General features: G+C 55.4%; 1 protein-coding gene and 1 long non-coding RNA gene across 5 annotated transcripts in view; one reads left to right on the top strand and one right to left on the bottom strand.

Annotated features, from left to right (window-relative positions):
* Positions 1 to 17,877, top strand: part of CERK (ceramide kinase) — a 37,881-nt gene that overhangs the window by 9,428 nt on the left and 10,576 nt on the right. For 2 of the 3 annotated variants that reach the window (XM_037007292.2, XM_073214054.1), the window contains exons 2-6: positions 6,295 to 6,408; positions 6,766 to 6,888; positions 10,402 to 10,527; positions 11,598 to 11,661; positions 13,440 to 13,585. In XM_037007292.2, the coding sequence (XP_036863187.2) occupies positions 6,295 to 6,408; positions 6,766 to 6,888; positions 10,402 to 10,527; positions 11,598 to 11,661; positions 13,440 to 13,585 (573 nt within the window). Of the gene's footprint in view, positions 1 to 3,592; positions 3,666 to 6,294; positions 6,409 to 6,765; positions 6,889 to 10,401; positions 10,528 to 11,597; positions 11,662 to 13,439; positions 13,586 to 17,877 lie in introns of those variants that run through there. The other variant, XM_073214055.1, reaches the window with a different exon arrangement.
* Positions 4,570 to 15,995, bottom strand: LOC140843672 (uncharacterized). 2 transcript variants are annotated; one of them, XR_012121662.1, is made up of 5 exons: positions 15,861 to 15,995; positions 15,447 to 15,601; positions 12,028 to 12,159; positions 5,712 to 5,796; positions 4,570 to 4,977 (listed from the first exon to the last, which is right to left on the bottom strand). It is a non-coding gene; the product is annotated as an uncharacterized lncRNA (long non-coding RNA). The 2 variants fall into 2 exon arrangements; XR_012121661.1 differs by lacking the exons at positions 4,570 to 4,977; positions 5,712 to 5,796 and having other exon boundaries at positions 11,668 to 12,159.

The raw sequence follows: 17,877 nt of genomic DNA, 5'->3' as shown, positions 1-17,877 counted from the left end.
TGGCATGGTTATTGATTTTCAGTTGCAACGTGGATGCTTTGTGCTATGTTATGAAATTTTTCATCTTATTTAAAGCTCATTTAGCTGGCTCTTCTGACATTGCTCCATCAGGGAAGAGGGGGGCTAGTTACTTCCAGGTATGGGCCTTGTTGACAGCCACGGAGGATCTCCTTGTTGGTGCTGGTGGGGTGGGCGTTCTGGGCCCCCACTTGAGGCCTCCACTGATGCCTCCTTGGCTGGGAGGGGTAGTGACTGCTCCCTACAGGGGCTCTGACACCCGGGCAGGGAGAGGTGGCTGGGGGCGAGAACGCTGGCCCACCGCTAGGTCTCCCTTGACACCACCCCACCAAGGAGGCAAGGGGCGCCTCGCTGCTGCTGGGTGGAGGTGTCGCTCCAGCTCCCTCTTGCCCCACCGGCCCCCGGGGGGAGTGAGGCCTGTTCCCAGCTGGCTGGGGTCAAAGTCCCACTCGGTCTTCGTCACACACCCTGGCCGGGAGCGTCCAGGTGTCTTGGGAGCCCCGGTCGGCCTTTGCCGTCGGGTCGTGCCGTTTCCTCTCCTGCTGGGCTGTCCTTGCCCTGGTCCTTAGAGGGGCTTTCACTGGCCTTTTTTTGCCCATTGGCATTTCCGAGTTGCTGGGTTCTTCAGCCCCAAACATGAGATATGAGAGGCAAAGAGAAAACCAGGAACCCACCCCCATTTCCTCCCTGGGGCTCCCGGTCTGTCAGCCGCCCTCTCGCCACTGCCCTGCGTCTGAGCTGCACGCCTCGGCGGGGGGATCGGGGAGGCGCCTGGTCCATCCTCATGGAGGCCGAAGGCCCCTGTGCATTTTCTAAGCGTGTTTCCTGTCTGATCTGGAGGATGGATTATTCCCGCGGGCCGATTTCAGCCTCACTCACTCCCTCTGTCACACCCGTACTGCTGGTGAGCCTGTCCGGTGGATTTTCCATTTCAGGTTCCATACTTTAGATCCTAAATTTTCCATTTGGTTCCTCCTAATGGTGTCTTTTTCTCTCCTGAGAACTTGTCTTCCCATTCATTTTAAGAGTGTTCACACAGGCCCCACTGAGCGTGGCTCTCACGACGGCTTTGAAGTTTGTGTCTGATGCCTTGGCTCTGGGCATCTCAGTGTCTTCCCTCCGTTCATTGTCATTTCCCTCGAGTGTCAGCGGATCCTGGTTCTCGGTGTGCTGATTACTTCTGTATCTTGGACATTTTGGGCGTCACCTTGTAAGAATCTGGGTCCTATTAAAGTCCTTCGGAGAATTTTCTTTAGCAGCAGCCAGCCTGGCTGTGGGAGGGAGTTCCCGGGTCATTCCAGCCCCCACAGCCTTTGCCACACTGCCGGGGGCTGCCCGGCCTCTGTCCCTGCAGTGGGGATGGGAGTTGGCTGCTGGCCCGTATGGCAGTCGGGCTCCCAAGGCCCGTCTGCGCTTCCTGGCATGTCTGCACGTGGCTGGCCAGGGGTGAGTGCACGCTCAAGGCGATTCACACACAGAGCCAGGACACCCTTCTCCAGCCCCTCTGGCCTGCGGAATGGGCTTCCTCTTGGTGGCGATTGTGCCGTCCACATCCAGCTGTGCCAGATCTCAGGCTGGCCTCGGGTTGGAGCTGGAGGTAGGGGACAGGAAACCTGCCCCGGCCTTGCCCCACCCTGCCTGTGCCCCCCAGGCGGCCTCTCTGGCCCAGGCTTGCTCTCAGAGTCCTTAGGTAACTGTCTTTCTCCAGACCCCTCCAGAGCTCCCAGTCGTGGTCAGTGGGAGGGGTGGACTTATCGTGCCAGCACGCAAGTCTGTGCCGTGTCTGTTTGGGCTGATGTCACTGTGCCCGCTGCTTAACCGCCCCATGGGTCCTTGCCATGGCCCATGGAGTGACACCAGTACTGTCCCCATTGCAGAGTGGTCCTGGCTAGCAGGAGGGGGCTGCTCTGGAGCTCAGAGGTGCGCCCCCTTCGAGGACGCAGGTTCCGGTTCGTTTCAGTATCCCCATGGGCCCTTCACAGCAGGTGTGATGGGGAGAGAGCAGGTTCTTAGAGCACAAGTCGGCCCGGGGCTGCTGTCCTCTGCTGCTGCAAGGGCCTGCACGGGCGCCGCGGCTCTCCAAGCTCTTGGCCACTAGCATGCGAAGGCTAGCACAGGGTTTCCAGAGTCCGAGGAGCACGGGGACGGCGTGAGTGGGGGCAGGTCAAGGGCTAATGCATCTGCCTCCTGACCCCGCAGCCTGGGGACCCCGAGGCACACAGGTCCTGCTCTGCTTTCCAGACAGGAAGAGCCCCTTCGGAGGACTGGCAGGGGCTGGACGACGGGAGTGCAGTGAGGCGTGGGGCACCGCGTGGGGTTCCCTAAAGCCTGGGTGGGCCGAGCCTGCATCCAGGCCTGTCCCAGGAGCTGGTGGAGCATCCTGCGTGGGGACTTGGGTGGGTCACCAGCCAGCTGGTGCCTCAGGACTGCAAGGCGGTCACCGAGGTGGCTGGCATGAAAGGACACAGGGCTGTGGAGGCGACTGAGTCCCAACAAGTCGGGCTGTTCAGGATGTGAAGGGTCCGCCCATGTTTCAGCCCATTGTTCAGACAGGACACAGTGATACGCTACCTTTCCGGAACAAAGTGTTTATGCTGTTAATGTGGAGATGAGAGTGAGCCGTGGGCGGGGGGACCTCTGCATCCTATCTCCCATGCCCCTGTTCAAAGGGCGGGTGTGACTGTGTGTGCACACACATGCACCTGCAGAGGCTTCTGGGTTGACAGGTGCCAGGCCCCCCTCCCAGGCCTTCCCACGCTTCCCCCCTTGCTCACCGGCCCCAGCAACCCCTGACTTCTCAGCTGCTCCTTTAGTAACACACCTTGGCCCAGCCTCTTTTGGGGGAAGCAAATGCAATGGCAGTTTGGAACCCACTCTGTGAAGCCAGGACATGCACTTTGTCCTGCACACGGAGATTCCTGGGCCTTCAGAAAGAGCATGCCACGATCTGTCCCTCGCTGGGACCGTGTGCAGCCTCTCTGGGGCCCCAGTGGGTGATGCCTGGCCTCCAGGTGTCTGCCCTGACATCCATGGGTCCCTGGGTGGGCTGATAAAGTCAGTAGCAGAGGTCCAAGTGTTCAAGCATAAAGCCATGATATATCTGATAGTTGAATACCTTTCAAAAGGAAAGTACATCTTGAAATATTTTAGGGTATAAGGATTCTAAAACTTTTGTGCCTAGAATGATTTAGAAAGATTTAAGGGAAGACTCAGCTGAGCTAAACGTGAATTTAGCCCAGAGATTCCTCAAGCACCACGGTGGTCTGGGTGGGATCCTGGCCTGCCCGGCAGCTTTACCCTCCCCCCACCACACCTGTGGGGACCCCCCGAGCCAGGACGGGAGGGCCAGCCGCAGCTGTCGCTGGTGCAGACTTTGGAGAGACAGTTGTTACCCTAGGTGGACACCCTTCTTCGTCTCAGGATTTTAAAGACTCGCCAATAACAAGAGCCCTTCACTTAGTGAATCAGGATGGTGGACAGGTTTATAATGGTGCTGGTGAGATGGTAACATTCCTGGGAGGCTGTTTACCATCTGGCTGAACTTTGGTTGAAAACCTTCAGGTTCTGTTGCGAACATGTGTGCTCGTTCATGATTCCGGCTGTGTTACGGGACATCTGCGGCACGGGACACTGGGTGCCGGGGCGAGGTGAGCATAAAGTCGGGGATCAGAGCCCACCGCGGGCCGAGTGCTGGGGGCTTGGGGCGGGCACGCCTTGCTCCAACAGCTGTGCCCCCAGCCGGGGGTGTTGGATTAACCTGCACCATGAGCAGCAGGGCGTCTAAACGTGGTCCCAGGGCCGTGGGAGCATGGAAGGATCTGGGCCGAGCCCTGCCAGGCTCATGCTTGCATCTCCGACGGAGCCCGCCTCACCAGAAGGGACGTGAGGGAGGAGGCGGGGCTCCTGGAGGAGGGTCGGGGAGGAGAGAGAGGTCCAGACTGAGAAGGCCGGGCGCGAGGCAGCTATGGGACATGCATGTGGCTCGAGCAGGGCTCTCCTGGGGACTGGTGATGTGGGGGAGCCCCGGGCCCCAAGACTGGCCTAAGCTTGTACTTGTGTCTTCTGTTTAAAGGAGGGGTTGCCAAGCCCATTGGTCCCTAAGGCCGTGGTTCAGTCGGCAACGTTGTCCCCAGGAGACACTGGCCACCGACCGGCCGTGTGCGTGGAGCCCAGGGGTGATGCTCAAATCCCGCAGTGCCCAGGACGGTCCCACCACAGAGAGGTGCTGTGGTGTGGGGTGAGCAGCCCTGGTCCAGAGAAGCATCTGGGAGTTCTGCCGTCTTCAGAGTCCGTCTGTCCTTCCTTTCTCTTCCAGAAGAGTACTCACTCAGAAGTCTGCTTAAGACAGGGTGTCAGGTCGTCACTTCACAAAGTGAAAGGTGACTCCTGTGGGGCCTTGGCCACAGCTGCCCCCACAACAGGGCTGACATCGGCCCAAGGAGCACAGTGGTGATAGCAGGAGTTGGAGGGCCGTCCCCCCACAGCGGGGATGCTTGGTGGGCATGGAGTTGGCAGGGGCAGTGCCTTCTGTGGGGCCGACCAGCAGAGCCGCTGCCCCTGCTCATGGGGGCTGTGGCTGAGGACAAGGTGCCTGGGTTGCTGGTCCATGCTTGCCACGCTGAAGCCTGTACCACGTTCCTTCTGGTGGTCGTCAGGGGGAAGTCCTGGGAGGCCAGGCTGTGTCTGTGCCAGGAGAGCAGTGGGTGCCCACTGGGTGCCTGGGGATCGCGGAGCACTGGGCCAGCAGAGGTCGTGGAGTCTGAGGCCTGGCCCTGTCATTGCCGCGGGAGACATAGTGGGTTGGTGGGACCGACCGCACAGGGATGCTGGGCTGGGCACTGGCGGGCACTGGTGCACAGTGCTTGGCCAGCCACGCCACCCTCTCGGGTTCCTGGGGTTGGCCAGGTCGCATCAGCAAGATTAGTATGACCGTCTGGAGCCTCTCGTGAGCCAGCTGTCCTGTGAGGCATTTGCAGCTCTTACTAACTGAATGGCATGAAGGCACCTGCCCACCCACCACGATTCCTCCAGTGAGGCCGTTGTTCATTTGAACGCTGAGCCGTGTCACTCCTACCCTAGGGTGCACGCAGCCCCCCAGTTTCCTCTCAACACACTCATAGTTGGCAGTGGTCACCCAGTAGGGCTGGGGTGGAACTTGCAGCTTACTCCCAGTCCAGGAGGCTCAGGCATAAGCTGCTCATCAGCAAGTGGCCCCCGCCCAAGGGGTCGCTGGAGCCAGGCCCTGCCCATGGACTCCACCATCCGCCCGTTCTGGGTGAGATGTGTGGTCAGGGGGCTGAGTGCCAGGATCACATCAGGGCCGGGGCTCCGGGGAGGCAGCTGTGGGGCAAGGGCAGCCTGTCCAAGAGCTGGCACAGGCAGGCCCGAGGGGGCGTGGTAGCCAGGATGCCCCCTGCACCTCCAACATTTTTAAAATTTAGCTGTTACAAAAAAGCAGTTCTTGGGCTATATTACAGGTTTTATAGCCAGCCTAGGACCTAACCACAAATTATAATGTTCTTCTATGTAAAAACAGATCATAATGCCCAACAGCAGGGCACAGATAAGCTTCTGGAACACAGCCTGTTCAGACTGGGGGCTGGTCATCTCCAGTTTTCTTTGCTTCCCCGGCCCACGGTTTCCATCGCCAGCTGCCATCTCACACCTCCCACAGCCTTACCTGGACGTCTTACCTGGAGGCTTCTGCAAGCCCATCGTTACAGCCGTCCTCCAAACAGGCCCTGGGCAGCGCGGTGGGGTCGGCCTCATCCTGGTTCCCTAGTAGAGAATGACTGGTGTCACCATCCCCCAGGCCCATCGGAGTCTCCCGCTTCGCCTGCAGCGTCCAGCTGGACCTGTGTGGGCCCTTGCCACCTCTGCCTTGGCCTGGCCCTGACTCTCCCAGACACATTCAGTCGTTCTGGGTCTGGGCGTCCCTGGGTCCTACTGGGTGCCTCTTTCCCACTTGGATTTCTGAGCCAGGCACTGAACCAGGCGAAGGACAGACACTGTCTTAAACATTGGCCACGACTTAGCACAGTAGCTGGCCCAGAAGAGTCAGCCGAGCAAATCATCTGAAAAGTCGCAGGCCTACACTCGGTGACCCATCTTTGGTTAACACTGCGTCTCCCAGACTTACTTAGATCTGAATTAAAAAACCCATATGTAACTTTCCTTCTCGATTTCTAATGAGAATATTAAAGTGTACTTTGAGGTTGGATTTCTTGTTTTCGTGTGTTTCTGAAGGTCATTTGACAAAATGCGCTCTTTGTACAGATACCTGCTCTGTGCCCATTTCTGAGATTATCACTGTTGAGGAAACAGACGTTAACAGGAAACACCACACGAGCGGAAAATGGCAGAAAATGGAAAAGCCTTGCGCTTTCACAGGTAACGGGGGCTAGACGTCTTCCTACAGCTCTTCACTGAGGCGCGTGGGTCACACGAAAGGCAGCCTCTCAGCCGCCTGCTTGACAGACTCTGCGCCGCCTTGGTTTATCTTTAGGGAAACAGCCTCATAGCATGTTTTTCCAAGGGCTACTTTAGTTAATGTTTAGGTTTTAGTGATCTTTTTTCTCCTTTTGTTTATTTTTTTTACATGGGTTAAAGCAACTGAGAAATAGGATCTTTTTCCTAACATAAAAGTGCATGGTGGGGACACGTGGGTCAGGCCCCGGGGCTGCGCGGGGAGGACGCGACCTGCTCACACACGAGCCTGAGACTAACAAGCTGCCTGTCTCCGCCCAGTGCACTGCGTGAAGAGAGCCCGCCGGCACCGCTGGAAGTGGGCGCAGGTGACTTTCTGGTGCGCCGACGCGCCGCTGTGCCACCTGTGGCTGCAGACCCTCCGGGAGCTGCTTGAGAAGCTGAGTATGTTGCATTTTTATACTTAGAGAAAGGCGGGCGGCTGGGGGCCCACATGCTGCCCTGCGTCGCCCCACTGTCTCCTTTCCCGCAGCCCCCTAGACCAAGGGGAATGGTAAAGCAGTGTGACCTTTCCGGGTTTACACGTGCAAGGGCTGGCACACATAGCAGGAGCTGGGCTGTCACACTCAGACGTCTTAGGTGTCCACTCACTTTGTGGTGCAGCCCTGTCCGTGTTGTTCGGTTATAGCCTTGATGCACGGTCCAGGCCTCAGCCCTAGAATAGGATCAGCCCATGTTTAGTTGGTTTTGTATCTTTTTAAATTAATGTGGCATCCAGATACAAAAAGTGAGTCATAGTTATTGGAAGAAGGTGCGGCCCACACGCCAGCCTCTGAGGCCGTCGCGGCCCAAAGGAGGGGCGCAGGTCCTGGCTGGCACCTGCGCGGCGGGGCGGGGCCCGCTGCGCGTCGCCCCTGACGCTGTGCGGTGCGGGGTTCCTCGCCTGCCCCCGCCAGGTGCGTCCTGCCCTTCCTCCCATCTCAGGCCCCTTGAGCTCTGTCTTCCGATGTCTCTCTGGACTCGGCACTACTCTGTTGAGAACACTGCCTCGGCTTCCCCGGCCTCCCCCCCCCCATTTCCCCATTTCTACCCCCTTCCCTCCTGCCCTCTGGCCTTCTCTGGCCTTCTCATGAGAATGCGACCAGGAGGCGGATGGAATGCAGCCTCTGTTCACCGCCCACCAGCAGAGTATCAGAGTTCTGGATGCCCTGCATCTTAACCACCCCTTCAGCATTTTAACCATCTGGTGGGGGTTAGCAGTCTTGCCTATGGTATTAATTTGCATTCCTGACAGCTAATGGAGTTGAGAAATACATTCCCCTGTTCATGGGACACTTGAAAATCCACTTTTATGAGGTGTCTGTTCAAGTCTTCTGTCCACGTCTCTGTTGGGTTCTGTTTTTCTTAATAATACACAGAAATTCTTCACATATCGTGAGCCTGAATCTTCTATCGCATTAATGAACTGCACACATCTTCTCCCATTCTGTGGCTTCCTTGTCATTCCCTTATTGGTGTCTTTTGATGAAGACACATTCTTAATTTTAATGCAGTACTATTTATCTTTTTTTTTTTTTAACTCTGTGGTTAGTTTGTGTCCTATTTAAGACATCTTTTTTTTTTAATTAAGGTATGATTGATATATACTCTTATGAAGGTTTCACATGAAAAAACAACGTGGTTACTACATTCACCCATATTATCGAGTCCCCCCCATACCCCAGTGCAGTCCCTGCCCATCAGTGCAGCAAGATGCCACAGATCCACTGTGTCCCTTTTCTGTGCTACACTGTCTTCCCCGTGCCCCCCACACCATGTGCACTAAACATGATACCCCTCAGTCCCCTTCTCCCTCCCCCCCACAACCCTCCCTTCCACACCCTCCCCTTGGGTAACCGCTAGTCCCTTCTTGGAGTCTCTGAGTCTGCTATTTAAGACGTCTTTACTCCAAGGCCACAAAGATGTTTTTTCTCAAAGCTTTGTTTTGCGTTTCCGGATTCGATGTGCTGATCTTTCGGATTTGGTGTACTCACCTTTTGTTTAGGATTTTTGCTCCAAGGCTCAGGAGCAAACAGACCTACGAGCCTCCTTTCTGGTGACACTCTGGTCTGGTCTTGCTGGCTCGCTCACAGTGGCCACATGCAGGGCTGGGAAGCGCCATCTCCTTTTCTGTGGAAGAGTTTGTATAACACTGGGGCTACTTTTTCCCATAAATATTTGGAAGCGTCCATTGGTGAGACCATCCAGGCCTGAGTTTCCTGGTGTGAAGGTTTTTATTAATGTCATCGGTTTCTTTATTAGCTATCAGACTGTTCAGTTTTTCTGTTTCTTCTGTCAGCTTTGGCAAACTGTATTTTTTTAGAAATTTGTCAATTTCATCCAAATTTACAAATTTATTGGCATAAATTTATTTATGAAGTCTTTCACTTTCCTTGCATTATTTGTGGATTCTGGGATGATGCCCCCTTTCTCATTCCTGATACTGATAATTATGTTTTCTCCCTTTTTCTTTATCAGCTTTATTAGGGATTCCTCAGTTTTACGAATCTTCCCCAAGAACCAACTTTTGGATTAAATTCTCTCTTGTGTATTTCCCCCAGTACTTCATTGCAAAGATTTTCTGACGTACGGGAAAACTGAGAGAACTGCACAGTCAACATACCCACCACCTGGGACTCTGCTCTTGTTAGCATTTGCCTGCCTTAGGTTTGTCAGTGTCTATCCATCTATCAGTTAAGGTAGTTTTTTGCTTTGTTTCAAAGTAGGGGCAGCCATCTGGGCACTTCGCCTTTACACACTTAAGTGTGCACATCCTTAGCTGGACATACTGTTTGCTTACAGTTCCAAGGTAGGATTCACATAGAGTGAAGTGGACAAATCCTGTTTACACCAGTGAGGTTTGAAACACACCTGTTCCTGTGCAGCCCAGACCCCTGTCACACTCACATCACCCCAGAAGTGTTCCCAGGGTCCTTCCCAGTTGCTACAGTGACAGCCACCAGTCTGACGTTATTGGTCACTTTGCCACATATTAGTTTTGGCTGCCCTGGAAGTCCACACGGAGGGATCGTGGCATAGGAGCTCCTCTGTGTAAAGCTACAGGTTCTGAGCATAACGGTTTTCAGAGTGACACGTGTTGGTGAGCGTATCAGTAGTTTGCTCCGTTGTATTGCTGAATGATATGCCACCGTACAGCCAGACCACAGTGTGTGTGTCAGCCATCAGCTGGGCTGTGGGCACGCCCACCTTCTCGGCCATTGTGAGTAGCAGTGCCGTGAACATTCGTATACAGGATTTTGGTGGACTTGGGTTTTCAGTTTTCTTGGGTATATACCTTACCTTCTTGCTATTTTTATTGATTTGTTAGTTAAAATTAATATTTTTTTAAGCATCAGAATGTACTTGAACTAACCCAAACAGAAATGTGGAGGTCTAAGAAAATGGGGGGTGACTCGGGAGACCCAGCTGCAGGGCTGAGGGGGCCTCTGGGAGGGCTGGGCAGCGGGCTGATGTCCCTGCCGGCTTCACCTCTGTCTGTCCCCCTGCACGTCAAGCTCTGTCTGCGCCCGCCCGCCCGTCCTTCTCTCCTGATGCACCTCTCTGTGCATCTGTCCCGCTCTTCCGGTTCTCTGCAAACTCTCCCTTCACAGAAGCACCGCCCGGGTCTACAGCGTTTGGACTCTCCATCAGAAGACGGTGTCTTTCTCCGCCGGAGTTCTGAACTCCCCGGGCTTCCCTAACATCTGGCAGGTGCGCCCGGCACCTCCTCATCCCGACAGGAGGTCGCTCTTCCCTGTCTGCATGTTAGGAGGCCTTGGGTGCTGTTCTTTAACCTACAAATACTCTTCATCAGGTAGTGCTGAGCAGAATTCTGAAGCCGGTGTGACTTGATTCTGTCTGATCACAGTTCCTCCTTTCGATTCCTTGTTATACTCGTTGTGACATGTGGTTTTGCAGCCTCTAGACCGAAGCACTTACTGGTGTTCATCAATCCGTTCGGAGGGAAGGGACACGGCAAGCGGATATATGAGAGAAAGGTGGCGCCGTTGTTCGCGCTGGCCTCCGTCACCACGGAAGTGATCGGTAAGCTATACAATCGCTGTTTAATATGTGGAGGTGAATTTGAGAATGATTTGAATATGGCCATTAGCAAAAGTGTTTATCCTATAAGATTATTTTAAACAAACATATTTTTAAAAATATATCAGAATGAGGAAATACAAAATTAAAAATACAGACTTTTCTAGCCAAGTCTCACCCTGTAAAACACTCAAGAACACTAAGACGATAAGAGGACAGGTGATGGACAGAAAATTCTTGCAAGAAGAGATACAAGCAATTTCGAAGGCTAGAAATAGTTTCAGCAGTTAGTGATATTTAAAGAAACAGTGCAGCACATTTGCATCGCCCTGTTCAGGGCAAGTTCTCGGAGTGGTGGGGGGTGGGGAGATGGGGGTTCTCTCCCTGTCAGCACTCTCAGCACCTCCTTGCTCAAGACCCACTGGTAGGCAGATCAAGAGCCTAAAAATGAGGGTTTTTGCACAGTATTCCCATTTTCCAAGTCCTCCTTAGGAAAACTGTCAGATATACACAGAAAGCAATGCCCACAGATATCCACTGCCCCACCTTATAACAAAGCAATAGAAATGACTTTAATGCCCCTGATAGGAAATGTGAAGATAACACTGTGAATTTTTAATGATACAGTGATTGTAATGAAATGATGAGAAAATGGATATCAAGTATGTACAACTGAATTGCAGTAGTTTGTGTTTTTTACTTTGAGTATACAGACCATGGACTAACATTTCTTTTTTTTCACATTTGGTATATTCTGAAGTTTTCAAAATAACTTAGATAATGAAAAACTAAGAAACAGAAGATGTAGTCTCTTTAAAAAAAAGTTATGTGTTGGCAATCAAAGACCAAGAATGTCCTGGGATCTTACCCAGCCCCCTGGGTTCTGAGAGGTGTTCCATTGAGGTCTGCTCCACACCTCACATCGAGGGATTTAGGCAGGAGTAAGAAGGGATTTCTTATAGGAAATCCCCCTAAAAGATTGTATAGGCCCTCATTTTAAAAGAGTGGTTAAGCCTTTTTTTTTTTAATGGGAGCCATAGATTTGAATCTAACTGATACTATTTTCCCTGTAGTTACTGAACGTGCTAATCATGCCAAGGACATCATGTATGAGATCAACACAGACAAGTATGACGGGTGGGTAAGCTCCTTTCATCATGAGGAATGAATAGTAAATTCTAAGCGGGTTTTACTCAGCTGTCTTAGTTTTGCTCACCCCCTTTCCTTAGCCTTTTTCCTAATTGTGAAGTAAATGTGCATATTGTAGAAAACCAGAAAAGTTGAGAGCCACCCATTCTGCTTAGTTTTGTGCTTTCCTTTGCAGTCTTCTGCCTACGTACACAGATTAGTGTTTCTGAATCATTTTGAAAGTATGTTATAGACATGATCACCTTTTGTCTCTAAATATTCCAGTGTTTATTTCCTAAAAACAAGGCTAATCTCTGTCAGAACCAAAATATAATGATCAAAACCAGGAAATTAATGCTGATATGGTGCCGTTACCTGCTTTTGTCCTTTCTCAGCTTCTGCCAGTTGCTAGTTCCTGATGGCAGGAGGAAACCCCGACCCGCTCCGCCTGCATGCTCACTGCTTCCCTCTCCTGCTTGTCCAGCCGCTCCTCCGCCTTCCCTGTGGCTGTGTGGAGGGTGCAGACTGGTCATTATGCAGCAGGCCCCCGGGTGTCCTCCATTTCCTGCAGCTCAGACCCTGGCTGCACATTCTGGCTGCAGCGCCACAGCGGAGGTGTTGTGCCCGCCCAGCCCACCTCTGGTGTGATGTGTTGTGTCCTGTCTCTCTCTGCTGGAGCGTCAGCTCCTGGGGAGCCAGCACCCTCTGCCTTGTGCACAGCTGGACCTGGCACATGGCGGGTGCTCAAGAGAATAGAAACAAGGCCTGGGGTAAGGCGGCCTGACTCCGAGGGTGGTAAGGCCCCACGGATCACTCATAGGCACAGGTGCTGTGGGATCAGGCATTTTGGAAAAGCTGCACGGTGAGGAGCAGTGAGATGGGCTTGGACCCAGGAGCGCTGAAGGCAGTTACAGGATTCAGGCAGGAGCTGCCTGGACAGTGGCCAAGGGCACGGGCCCTTCCAGGCCAGCCAGCATGCTGTGAGGGCTGCACTGCCAGGGTCTGACCTGCCCTGTGCCTTGACAGCGGCCTGTCCAGGGATATTGGCGCACCTCTGTGTGGGGGCTCCCAGTCATGACAGTCACTATGCTTTGTCTCAGGGCTGCTGAGAAGGCACAGAGGTAAAAAGCTGAGGGTCTCATGGGGTGAGTGTGCCCCAGGACACGGAGCAGTGCGGGCAGTGCCTGGGAGAGGCTCTGCAATGTAGATTTGAGGTTAAGAGCCACACCGGATGGGCCATCTCCCCAGGAGGACAGGTGACCCCAGGGCAGGAGACCGGCTCCCGGGGCAGCGGTGCAGGTCCTTGACCAAGACGGGAGGCGAGGTTCGAGGGGGTGGCCAGGAGCCTGGTCGCCTGCCACAGGGGTCGAGTTTGTGGAGGCCTTGGTTGAAGAGGCTGGAGCGGGGAGGGGGCCTGTTTGGATTTTGCTTCTGTGCTTATTACTTGGTGTCTTGGCCTGAAGGGAGGGACCCAGCTGTGGGCCTGGAAGAAGTGGCATTCTCTCCCACGAGCGGAGTCCGAGGGAACCTGGGGCTCGGTCGGCGCCCTGCCCTCACGCCCCCAGGGGCCCTGCCTCCTGCCACCATGAGAGGCTTGGAGGGACCTCCCGGCAGGACCGGGATGCTGATGGAGGGGCTGGGGAGAGCTGGCCGAGGGACTGAGTGACGCGGAAGGGCGGCTGCAACAGGGTGGGCACACATGCCCGGCCCCCAGGAGTGCAGCAGGCGTGGGGGGTGCCACCCGGAGCGGTGGCCAGGGTCCTCATGTGTTCCCATTCCTCCCGCAGGGTCGTGTGTGTCGGTGGGGACGGCATGTTCAGTGAGGTCCTGCACGGCCTGATCGGCAGGACACAGAGGCTCGCCGGCGTGGACCCCAGCCAGCCCCGGGCAGCTCTGGTGGCCAGCCCGCTGAGGATCGGCATCATTCCTGCGGGTAGGGGGGCCACGTGGCCCGTGCCACACAGCTTGGGTTCTGTCCCTGGGGTGGCCGGCGCTGGCGGCTGTGTGCTGGGCTCCCTCCAGGGGCCCCTTCACCTGACTCATGAATTTGTCCCCACATAGCTGGCTCCTTCTCTGCGGTGGTTTATGGCCCCGCTGTGTCATAGGGAATCCTGTCCCACCGCCCCGATGGCCGGCTTTCCCCAAGGCGCGGGGAGTCCAGCAGCGGGGCCCAGAGCCTGTGCCCCGTGGGCAGCCAGGCTGCATCCTTCCCAGAAGCACCGCGTTCTCTGAAGACTGAGCATGAAGCTGACGAGCGAGGTCTGCACACTGCTGGCCCGAGGCTTTGTGGACATCTAGCAGGGACGGGGTGGCCACGCCTGCATGTCTGGGCCCTGGCCGCACAGTCACTGCAGGTTGGCCCGGGCCGGGCCCTGGCAAATATTCCTCCATATGCATCATGTCATTTTGTTCTCAAATGCTCTGTGAGGTAAATGCTATAATTACCCCGTTTTATGGATAAAGATGCGAGGCCCTGGAGTGAGGCCACCAGGTCACTGGAAGGGCGTGGCCGTGACGGCTCGGGGGCCACTCTGCCCATGCTCAGGATGGGCTTTTTGTCTTTTTTGTATTCTTCGAAGTAACTGTGGTGCTTTGTATAGTAAGTGTATCTGCCCTTGGTTAGTTACATGTCCTTCAACATTTTTCTGAATCAGACTTTTGCCCTTTGACTGTGTCACAGTGTAGCCCGGACCGTGCAAGCTTCATATTGCAAGTCTATCTCCCCTTTATGGTTCTCAGCCTGTTTACAAGAAGCTTGCCTTCTGTCACCACTTCTGATGGTGGCAGCCCTAGTGCTGAAAACCCTAGTGAAGATGGGAAGTTAGCTTCAGAAGAGCCCATGTGGCCCCCACGCGACGGGAGCGCTGCGGGGCTGCGCCTGCCTCACAGGGCAGAGAACTGGCCGGGCTGGCCGTGTGCGCCCTGGGCCTAGGGGTCCACGGGAACCAGCAGGGTGTGGCCTCTACAGCTGGCTCTTAGGTCCGCACTGAGACCAGAGCCTCTGGGAGGCCACGTGTGTGGTGTGCCGGCCTCACGGGAGCTGGAGTGCCCTAAGCAGGGACTGGGTGGTCCTTGGTGGGCCAGCAGGTGCACAGACCCTGCAACCATGCCAGGAGGGATGTGGGGGCAGCTGGGCCCCCGCAGGAGCTGTGACCAGCGCAGACTGGCCCTGAGCTTTCCCCAGTGGAAGGGCTGCATGGCAGCACTCAAGAAGGGGAAGTCTGGGCCACGTCTTGCTGCGTCCCCAGAGAAGCAGGGCCTCATGGGAGGAGGCAGAGCTATGGCTCTGTGGGCTTGCATGAAGTCACCATCTGGCCCAAAATCTATAGAAAGTTCTGAGTTTTGAATTTTGCTTCCTTTTACTTGCTTATGGCACAGACTTTCTTTCTTTGATGAAGTAGGTCCATAGCAATCACCAGGTGGCTTCTCGTCGTGTGAGATGACCAGGTAGCAGGTGGGCAGGGTGGCGTGGCTGCCATCATCCAGCACCCGCCGCAGGCTGGGCCTCGCAGGGCTCTGGCTGCCGTGTGGGTGCCGGCAACCGTGGCTGTCCGTCTGAAGCCGGCTCGGGGCAGACGTGCTGAAGGGCTCACACAGGCCGAGGGTGGGCTGGCACCGGACTCTGTCTGCTCCCCCACCTCCCCGAGGCCCCGGGGAGTCTCCACCCTTTCCCACGTGGAAGTGTGTTGGGGGTGGTTCCATGTTGGTGGAAGTGTGTGCTGGGAGGGGAGTTAAGCTCTGCAAAAAATAGGAGTCCAGTCCAGATTCAGTTACTTAAGAAGGGAGACAGTTACCTGGTTTCTCTGACAAGATGCCTAGCAGAGCCCATGCTGTCACTGAAGACTGACTGCTGTGGGTCAGCTAAGCAGTCCTGCCTCCGTGTGCAAGGCCATCCAGTGGGCTGGCATTCCCAGGGCATGGTGCACACACGCTCGTTCATAAGCCCAGGCTTTGAGCAAAGGAAAGTGGATGGAATTAGGATCCAGCACAGTTCTGCCCAGGCACTGCAGCGCGCAGCCCCTGCTTAGTTCTCAGGAAGCCTGTGTCTTGCACAGGACATGGCAGACAGCAGTCCGCCCAACCGTAGGGGCAGAACCTGCTCGGTCCTGGCCCCGTGGCTCACCGGCTGGAGGCATGCACGCTCAGGGGTGCCGTAGGCTGTGGCTGGGGTCAGGGCTGCACGGGGCTCTGGGAGCTGGGGCACGTACCTGGGCCTGGGGTGTCAGGAGGCTCCTGAGCAGTTGATGATGGAGCCAAGTCCCCATGCCTGCTACAACGCGGACCTTAGGGTTCCAGAGGGGCTTCCTCTCAGTTAGTCTTCAGGGCAGATATCTGAAGAAATAACTGGGCAGTTAGGTTGTCTCCAGGAGGGATGAGCTGTTAAAAGCAGACTCAAAGTTAAACAAGGAAGAAATGGTGTAGGGGGATGAGTGAGGTTCTAGACGTGAGTGGGCTCCACGACTCCAGCTGCCAGACTGGCCCCTTTAACCAAATTCACGGGGCATCACCCCGAGGTGCCCTGGAGCCTGGCAGTTCACTCCTTCGCTCTCCTGGGCCCCAGTGCAGGCCGGCTTCGCCATGAGGGCCAGGGGTGATCAAGGCAGGGAGGCCAGGGCGAGGCCACAGGAAGTTAGGGAGGGAGCAGAGCCGGGCTGGTGGGGACATGCAGGGTGGCCTGCAGGGCAGGGCACAGAGCCCTGTGTCTGGGTGAGGTGGTCCAGGCAGGAGGGTGGCTGCAGGGGCCCCGAGGCAGGAGCCGTGAGTGGGGGGCAGGTGGAGGTGGGGGGCACGGGGGCCCCGGTATTCTTGCAGGTACCCGTTACATCTGACTAGATGCAGGCGAGGCTGGATGTCTGCTCGGTGTTTGTCCTACAGGCTAGTCTGTGAAGAAAGTAAACAAGGTACTAGGCACACGAGGAGACCAAGTGGGCTCTGCAGAAATTCTGGGAGGTTCTAGGAGTGTGAGGGACTCTGCCTCGGGGGCACGGTGAGAGGGCTCCTGTGGCATTTGTTCTCCCAGAAGTTCATACTTATTATATGGGTACCCTTAGTAGGAAGATGAGGGCACAGGACCATCTGAAACCACATAGTTTTTCTTAGATACAGTAATGACATTTTAAGAATTAGTCACTCCTATAATCTTAAATTTTCATCTAGAAATGTTTACTTTTGGCTTCTTTAAAATGAGATGTCACTCAAGTTTTTAGGTTAAGATTAACAACAACAACAAAAAAATGTTAAAAAAAATGCGTGTGGGTGGGTGGCTGGATGTTTCTGTAAGTTACCAACCGTGAGTAGCCATACCTCAGCTTGGATTAAATATTCAAGAGCCTCCTGCTCGGATCTGTCACTCCGAGGACACGGGGAGCTTGCAACTGACCTGCCTGTCAGGACCGTGGGCTCTCGGCTTCCTCTGACGTCACTAGGATGGAGGCTTGTAAGTGGCCCTGGGCCTGAGGCCAAGCACCCTGCCCGGCTGGGGCAGCTGCCTGTCAGCACGCGGCATTCCCTGGCGGGGCCTGGGCTGGGCTGGTGTCTGCCAATACTGTGCTTGCAGATGCAGCCACACAGCTTATTCTTAGGAAACTAGGCTAGGGTTCCAACTATTCAGCAGATCTAAATAAAATTTAGAATGCTCAGCCCATCCCAGACCTACCCAGGCAGAATCTCTGGTATAAACAAGCACCCCAGGAGACTCTCTGGCCACCCAGGGTGAGAACAGTGACTGGGTGTGACCCAGTTAGAACCAGGAGGGACCCAGGGAAGGCACATAGCATCACTGCCGCATGCTCGGGATCCAGGCTCTGAGGTCACAGTCACCCCAGTGAACAGATGAGCGGCTGCCACCAGGAGCCTGAGCCGTGGTCTGGGTCAGGCACGTGCTCGCCAAGCTTGCCGGGCTCCAGAGCAGGTCCAGCCTGGCCCGCCGGCTTCGTATTGGAGCTCACCAAGCTGCGCTTGCCCGGCGCGCACTTCCCCACTGGCCACGCCTCCGTGCAGGCACCTCCCGCTCTTGTGTGCGGGGCCCCAGGCCAGCTTTGTGGCAGCTGGGAGCGAGGGGCACACAGCGTGCAGCGCCGCTGACCACCACTGCCGCGGGCATTTCCCCGGGGCCCCGCTCCCCAGGAAGGGCTCGGAGCGGTCTGCAGACTGTGAGGAGCTGGATCACCTGCAGGCCCAGGCTCGGCGCTTCTGGTGGGCCAGCCTCAGTACTTCCGATTCTCA

The sequence above is a fragment of the Manis javanica genome, chromosome 10 (assembly GCF_040802235.1).
Source record: "Manis javanica isolate MJ-LG chromosome 10, MJ_LKY, whole genome shotgun sequence".
Classification (NCBI taxonomy): Eukaryota; Metazoa; Chordata; class Mammalia; order Pholidota; family Manidae; genus Manis; species Manis javanica.
This window is presented reverse-complemented; position numbering and strand designations above follow the sequence as displayed.